Below are 8,535 nucleotides of genomic sequence, written 5' to 3'. Positions count from 1 at the left end.
TATTAGAGGTAGAATGGGATTTGGACCTTAAGTGTACATTCTGGATCTGTCAGGTGTCTTCATTTTATGAGGTCTTGATTTGCCTATGGACTACTAAAGGAACCAGTTTGTGGAAGTCTCGAGTTTCTACCCATTTGCGAAATCCCAATCTAACACTGTGTTTCTACCTAGCACTTGGGGTATTGAGGAGAAAGGTGGCTTATCCATATAGTATAGCTACCCTCCTCAGTCACTCGAAGTTACAGGGTGGTCTCCTGAAGATGGCATCTGACTAAGTATTCTTAAGGTCTCAAAATCGTGTTATTTGAGAGAGAATATCTAAAGAACCTTGTCAAAACATATCTAAATAAAATAAAATGGATGCTTTCTAATCTTTCCCATTCTGTATGACCTTCCTGGAAATCGTTAATTATGCTTGGTCTTCAGGACTAAACTGGTAGATATATATTTTACTAAAAGATGAAGTACGTATGGCTTACTTTTAAACTTGAACTAATGACAACATTCTCTTCCTTTTCAGACAATGTCTTCAGCGGTTGTTCAAATATATGCAGCAGATCGTAATGCCATGTGGTCAAAGAGATGCTGTGGTATAGCTTGCCTTGTAAAAGACAATCCACAAAGGTCTTATTTTATCAGAATATATGACATCAAGGTGAGAAGCCCTTTCTTTCTTAATTTTTTTTCTTAATTTGGTAAAATTCATTGTCAATTTTGTATTGAATTTGGTTAAAGGTGTGTGAAACTGCCTTATAATTAATTGTTTAATAGTCCTCTATGATGCAAGTCAGCAATCTTTTACAAGCTGTGGGCTGGAACAAGCTTGCTGTGGTCCAGCATGGGCCAAGTGGCTTTGGCAACACATCAGCAAATGAGGTTTTCCCCTCACTCATTCTGGTGCAGGTGCAGCTCCCAGTTGCCTGACCCCACAACTGCTTCTCCCAGCCCTTTACCCCCTGGTTGCAGTATGAATGCAGCTTTCAGCCCCAGTGGCTGGCTTCACTGGGGCCAGGCATCTGCAAACTGCATCTGTGTTGTTGACTCTTCTCCCTGCTGTCCCCTCTTCCCACTAGCAGTGGCACAGCTGGAAGCTGCCTAGCCACAGCATAGCTCCTTGCTGCCTAAGCATAGGCAGAGTCCTCTAGCTCCCTGGTTTGGATCTGTCCCACAGGCCATGTGTTGCTGACCCCTGCTTTATGAAATTTATGCAGACATCATGCTTGTGTTTCTGACAGCATATTTTCAGGGAAATTTGATACAATATTCAAATACAAAATTTGATACAATACAAAATTTGATACAAATACAAAATTTGATACAATATTCAAATATTGTAACTACCTGTGATTGCATTACTTAATATTTGGATTTAGACTATATAGAATAGTTCTAGCTTTATATAAAGCACTACCATATTGACTAGAGGACTTGCTAACGTTGGTGCACTGTCACTAGTGTGCTGGGTCTAAGCAGCCTTTTTCATTTTGGGATTAAGTTGCCAAGATTGATGGCTTGTCCCTCCCCACACCCCCCCCAGCCCTGCCAGTGCCCGACCCAAAGTCCCCTGAACAAGAACCCCTCACCCCCCAGGCACAGCTTTCTGCTCCCTGCTGGTGCCCCTCACTCCTGAGTGCGCGCGCGCGCACACACACACACGCACACACACACACACACACACACACGCACACACACACACACACACGCACACACACACACACACGCACACACACACACACACACGCACACACACACACACACGCACACACACACACAGAGCCTCCAGACGAGACTTCCTTCCCTTGCTCCGCACACACATACGCTCTCTAGACAGTCCCCCAGACTTTCATTCCTTGCTCCCCATCTGTGTCCGGTGGCTGGGACTGCTCCCACAACCCAGCCTCGCTTAGTGCTGGCCATGTGCGTCTGCACGCGCAGATGCATGTGCGCCCACTGCCTGTAATTGTCCCAAGCAGCGCTTGCAGGCTGGAACACTGCCAACCTGTAAGGGCAATCCTACACTTTTGCATGTTTTTCTGGGACTTCTTTGTGACCCTTTCATATATTCTTGTGACTGACTTTTGGGTTGCGACCCACCAGTTGAGAAATGCTGGTGTAGAAAACATTGGAGGTGTCACAGGCTAGGAATATTACCTTTGGTTTTTTCATACCTAGATAAGATAAATGTTGTTATTGCACATGAAAAATACAGGAAAAACAAAAATATCCTTTATGGCATAGGTAGCAGTACTGCAATTTTCTCTATTCTACTCTATTAATTTTCAATCTAGACATGGAGATGTTACGTAAAACTCAGAAGTGCCCAAGTCTCATTGACAGAGGAAGCCTAAGTTCTACTCACTTTCAGTGAGACTTAGAAAATTGCCTAGCATTTTTCCTTTTGATACTTTAGTCTTGAAAAACTGTTCATTCAGCTGTTTCAAAACACTTTGAGGTGAAGTTTGATAGGCTTCTGTATGATAATTGCCAGTTGTTGCATGGACTAGACCTGAATTATCAACCTGTTGATAACATTGGAAGTACCAACCCTTTGACCAAATCTCATCATTTGGATTTTGTTCTCTATTGTAGATTCCTAAAACTTAGAAAGGTATTGCTTATACAAAACATCTGGAAACTTGGGCAAATATACAGCAACCATAAAAGTAGGTTGGCTTCCCAACAAGCTCAAATAATCTTTTGACTAGACTCTAAACTCTGTAGAGTAGACATTCTTCAGAGCATGTGTGTGTATGCAGTGATTGACACAGTAGGATTGCAATTTCCCATTGGAATTTTTGGATGCTATTACAATACAAGCTAGTCCAGGGAGTTTACTAGTCTTTAACATCTATAACTTCTTTTTCTTTTACAGGATGGGAAACTATTGTGGGAGCAGGAACTGTACAATAACTTTGTATATAACAGCCCTAGAGGGTTTTTTCATACCTTTGCTGGAGATGTAAGTCTTGATATTAATTGTGTAATACATTTAAACAATTTTATTTTTACTATTTTATTTTTCTTTAGCATATTTATTTTTCTTTAACAGTTGCTTCCTTTAATGTAAGTTGTGTGAAAGACTCAACTTTCATTGTATAAATTATTTTATAAAGTATAGTATTAGCTATATATTCTCTCTCACAGCTTGTGGTAAACTTAATTATAAGAGGGAACTTAATTATAAGAGGGAATCTTCTGCTTTAGCATTGATTTTCTTTCTAAAAATCAATGCTAAAGCAGAAGAAATACTAAAAGGGAAGAAAAATTAAGATGCCATTTCTTTACAGTTTTTCTTTGATTTAAAAAAAAAACCCAACATCAGTTACAGATGTCTTTTCATTGACACACAGAAAATCATTTACAAGTGCTTAAGTGCAGCTTAAGGTGGACTTTGTGCAACTTAACCTAAACCTTAGTTCCGTCACGGTATGTTCCTAGGATATTTAGTTTGGGTCCTCTACACTTGCAGGTAAAGATCTAATGGTGTCTAATGCAGGTGCAGGGGGAGCCCACTTCCAGGCTGCCCCTGTACTGGCAAGAAGCAGGCTCCTATGGCTGGGAGCCCCCTCAGTGAAACCCAGCTGGGGGGCCCAGCTTTCCCAGGGGTTCATGAAACCGGCTGCCACAATCCCCCAGTCCTGGGGGCTTCACATGCAGTCCTGAGCTTGGGGGATGGCAGGAGGCACAATCTTCCAGCCCTGGGGGTTTCACATACTGCTGAGACTGAATTCATGCACACTTGGGATAGCTGGGCCCCCCATCTGCTAGATCCCCTCACTCAGTGTCCACAGCTGTGGGACTCTGCTGCCAGGACCCAGAGTCGGCAGCTTCTGGGGCTGAGAGTGTCCTTGACTGCAGGACTCCCAGCCTTGGCTAGGCATAGTTTCATAGTTTCTAGGGTTGGAAGGGACCTGAGCAGATCATCTAGTCTGACCCCCTGCCATGGCAGGAAAGAGTACTGGGGTCAAACGACCCCAGTAAGGTGGTCATCCAACCTCCTCTTAAAAACCCCCAGGGTGGGAGCCTGCACCACCTCACTTGGAAGCTGGTTCCAGACCCTAGCCGCCCTGACGGTGAAGTAGCACCTCCTGATATCCAACTTAAACCTTCCCTCTGCCAGCTTGTGACCGTTGTTCCTGGTCACTCCTTGCGGCGCTCGGGGGAACAGGGACTCCCCCAGCGCCTGCTGATCCCCCCTAACCGGTTTATAACAGGCCACAAGATCCCCCCTCAGCCTTCTCTTTTGAGTGCACCCATGCTGCTGTGAGCCCCATCAACAGAGTTCCCAGCTGCAGGGGAGACTGCTACATGTGCAAATTAAAGCAGTCGGCTATAAAGTTGGGACACATGTTTGAGGTCTAACTTTATAGCTGGTTAGAGACTTTTATTGGGTAGTAGTTATTTTGCATATGTAGTTGGTCTCAAGGTAATTGTGCAATGAACCAGTTAGTTGTGGAGCACCTCTAATGTGTAGAGGTGGCCTCAGTTTAAGAAATTAGATTCTAGTAAGCAAAACATTACCTAACACGAATATATGTTCAACTTGCATACATATTTGCTTCCAACTTCTCCACATACCCCTCAAAGCAATGAGTTTCTAGCTTATTCCTTCAGAAACCAGTTTTCTTGGCCCTTAAATTCTGTAAAAAATAAAATAGTTAAGAGACTTGAACAGCTTTCATGTTCAATGGGGAATAAATTTGATGTATTTCAGACGTGTCAGGTTGGCCTTAATTTTGCTAACGAAGAAGAAGCTAAGACATTCCGAAAAACAGTAACAGATTTGCTTGGACGACGGCAAAGAAAATCTGGTAAATATTCAACCTACATTGAAGTATATGGGGGCAGGGTAGGAGGTTTATTAGCTTATTTAGAACTTACTGCTCTACTGAAGCTTCTTCCATTGGTGGGTGATCAGAAAATTGTACTGTGTATTTTAAATTAAGTAGCATAAAAATTGGTGCTCAACATGAGTTTCTTCTGCACATAGTATTTGTAGATACAGGCAGGAAAAGGGAAAGTAACTTTGTTACTAGGAGAAATTAAAAGTCTTCTGTAAACTCTGTCCAGATTAAACTAACCACCCTTTGCCTTCTGGGCCACTCAAGTACCTTGATTGTTTCATTTCAGGGAAAGTGGATTGTAACAGCTTTTACAGTGTGGTATGTTTATAGTCTGTGTGAATGAATTATTGACATTTCTCCACTAAATACTGGATTAATGTCCTTTATTCACAATTCGTAATTTTAGCAGAGGTGAAGAGCTGAAAACTTAGACTACGATTTTGATCCTGCATTGTATTCCATGCAAGCACACCCCTATATTCACTGGGGCGTTGTGCAGGTAAGCTGATGTAAGCCATGAGGTATTTATTCATTGAGGTGTTGTAGCCTAAATCACTTCCTCTAAGACTTCCTCTCTCCAGGGAGAGAAATTTTAATGGAACACAGTGGATCTCCATCTTTAAAGCCCTGCATTTTTCATTCTGTTTAAGAAGGTAATATAAGTAAGGCACCTCAAAACTCTAAATGTTGTAGTATTCAGATATGGTTAGAAGGGAGGCTTTTGCACTATGCTGTCATGACCTGTTCAGATGCTACGTAATAAAACTTTTGTTCTTTATATAAAGGTTGCTCCAAATAAGGCTGTATGTTAAAGAAATTGTTTCATATTGATGCAGCTTTTAGTTGATTGGCTGAGTTCCTTTTTAATTCAGTTGTAGATATCCCTGTAACTTTTTTGCACAGAACTCATGAAGTTCCTTTATCAGACCACCAGATGGAGTTCTGCATTTATATACCTCAGAGACAGTGTTATCTAATTTTTTACGCTTCAAATAAAAAGCTGTTGTAGCTCTGTACTCTCCTAAAGGCTATATAGTATGGGTTAATTTGCAGAATGATATGCTTATATAATGCTTTTGAAGACCCTTACCTTGCTAACAGAAATAGTATATTGAGTTGTTCCTGATACTACCTTTCACAAGGAAATCGTTACTCTGGATCTTTCACAATAAATTTTACCTTGTTGCTACCTGACATTAGATGTCTATACATGAACATGTAGGCTGCTCTGATGTGCTGTAATTCCAGTGCATTGGAACAAACTGGATTAATCAAGTCTGCTGGAGCGTGTCAGTTAGCATGCTCCAGAAGCCTCCCGTCTCCTGTGTATCAGCATCCCTGCACTTCAAAATGGCAGCAGAGGCACTGTATCTAAAGCTCAATCGACAAGCTTTAGGTACAGCGCCTCCGCTGCCATTTTGAAGTGCAGGGGTGCTGATGCATAAGATGCTCTAGGCGCTTTAATTGGAGCAGCTCTCAGGGTTCCTCTGTGCCCCTGCTCCTGGAGCACATGTATAAACTCCCATAACTGGGCACATCTACACGTGCACATTAATGCACACTAGACTATTTTAATGCACATCAAAGTGTCACAAAAAATGCGTTTTCATTAATGTGCATTAAAAGAAGCTAATGAGCCTTTTTCTGGAGCTTCAAGGCACTTTTACATGTGCTCTGGAGGTGGGGAGGGGGGTGATGCTTGAATTAGAACATCTCCAAAAGCTACTCTAAAGTGCTGCTGTGTCTCATGTATCAGCATCCCCATGCTTAAAAATGGCAGTGGGGGTGCTTGAACTAAAGCTCATTTTTTAAGCCTGAGGACACCGGCAGTGTCACACTGATTCACAAGATGCAGGAGGCTGCTAGAGTGTGGCATTTGACACGATCCAGCGGACTCAATTAAGTGAATCAGAGCAGCCTTGCTGCTCATGTATAGGCACCCTCACAATGGAAGTACAAAATTTAATATGCATTGGCAACAGCACATTAATGAGCATATATAGATGCACCCACTGTCTCCTTGTAGCTTCCAGGTAGCAACCTAAGCAGGAGCTGTCACCTTTTCTTTCTTCTTTCTTTGTCCACCTCTTCTAGATATGGTGAAACAAGATAAGGGTACCTCTTCTAGCACAGAGGTATACAACAGTTGCAGCTGCCCCAAAAAATCCATATTGGCCAAGCCTGAAGTCGAGGAAGAAGAATAAAAGCCCCTAGAGTTCCTTAGAAGGGAAATCATAGCGTAGACTAGACAGCATAGTAGGATGAGTGGGTGCAAGCAGACAGATGCATCCGCCTTTTCCTTGACTATACAGAGGAAAAGCCAAGCTGAGTGAAAGGAGGAGAAAACAAAATGGGAATATGTATGTTTGTGCTGGCCCCTAATTAGGCACAGAACAAAAGCCTTAGATGCGTGAATGTAAATGGGTAAACTAAAGGTATAGTGAAAGAATACTTTGCTCCTATCTTCTATTCCCACTGCCACTCCCAAACATTTGTTGGCATAAAGAGGAGGGATTTTTTTCAAAAGGATTTTAGGTTTTAGCTGGGAAGTTTTTATTTTCATCTTATGGCCACACTGAAGCCTTGTCTCTCCCCCCTCTGCCCCCTGTTCACTTCCCTTATCAAACCATCTTCTGTGTCAGACCTTCAAGTGATGGCTAATAGTCTGCACAACACATTCTGGAGAGAATCAGCTGGACTGCAGGAGATACAGCAATTTGAATGAGAGAATCTACCAATCCTCTGTCACCTATTGACAGCTCTCCAGACCTTTTTTGATGTTTGTCTCCTGTTGTTCTACTGGAAAACAAATAGCCATATAAAAGGGCTACATTTGAAAGTTGACACTTTAAATTCACATTTTAATTTTCTAAAATATAAATTTCCAGAAGTGCTGAGCACATGCAGTGGCCAGTGTCCTTATCTGAAGTGTGTGCATCTGTATTTTTAATATTCAGGCTGTTTTCATTTTGATAATTAGTTTCAGGCTAGTAAAACTTCAAAATGAGGGAGCCTGTGGCTTGAGGCAGGAAAATTAGGAAGTGAATGTACAAGTCCATTAATGCAATCGGTGAATCTTCCCACAGAATACCTAAAAAAAGAAAAAAAGAAATGAGCTGATCCCAAGTACTCCTCACATGTGTGCAGAGCGTGAAATGTGTAAGATTGGTAGGAAAGCCAATTTAAGTGTTTGAATTAAATATGACCACTAGCCCTTTTGCCTATCATTTAAAACCCTGTAGTAGGTAATCAGATTGGCCCTAGACCAAGGGTAACCAAGATGTGGCCTACAGGCTGGATCTGGCCCGTAGGGCTTCGCACAAGTTTGGGAATTTGGCAGCGGGCAAGTGGTGGCGGTACTAATTGCTTTGGCTCCTGAAGGGCTGCATGAGTTGAGCATCACTATCCTAAACTATTAATTTCCCTCTTTAGATGTGTGAAACACTTCCACTTTTAAATTGCCTTCTGAAGTGGAATAGAAGTTTGGTATTTCTCCTTTTTTTGAACAAAGACTAATAACCACTAAATTATGAGAAAATGTCCTCTTATGGACCATTTAATTTTAGTAGAATGAAATTCAAACATAAGTCTACATATAAATTTCTGAAGGTGCAGTTTATGAAAAAATGTTAATAATGTTCAAGATAATGTAACTGAGCGATTTTTTTTTTTTTTTTTTTTTTTTTTTTTT

General features: G+C 41.6%; 1 protein-coding gene across 1 annotated transcript in view; it reads left to right on the top strand.

Moving 5' to 3' along the window:
- The first annotated feature begins 521 nt into the window (after positions 1-521).
- Positions 522-8,535, top strand: part of WASL (Wiskott-Aldrich syndrome like) — a 43,739-nt gene continuing 35,725 nt past the window's right edge. The window contains exons 1-3 of the mRNA XM_019509279.1: positions 522-655; positions 2,873-2,959; positions 4,715-4,811. Of these exons, the coding sequence (XP_019364824.1) occupies positions 524-655; positions 2,873-2,959; positions 4,715-4,811 (316 nt within the window). The 5' untranslated portion in view covers positions 522-523. The remainder of the gene's footprint in view (positions 656-2,872; positions 2,960-4,714; positions 4,812-8,535) is intronic.

Source organism: Gavialis gangeticus, unplaced genomic scaffold (assembly GCF_001723915.1).
Source record: "Gavialis gangeticus isolate Ggan-Ray unplaced genomic scaffold, GavGan_comp1, whole genome shotgun sequence".
Lineage (NCBI taxonomy): Eukaryota > Metazoa > Chordata > Crocodylia > Gavialidae > Gavialis > Gavialis gangeticus.
The sequence above is the reverse complement of the archived record's forward strand: the minus strand, read 5'-3'. Positions and strand labels throughout refer to the sequence as shown.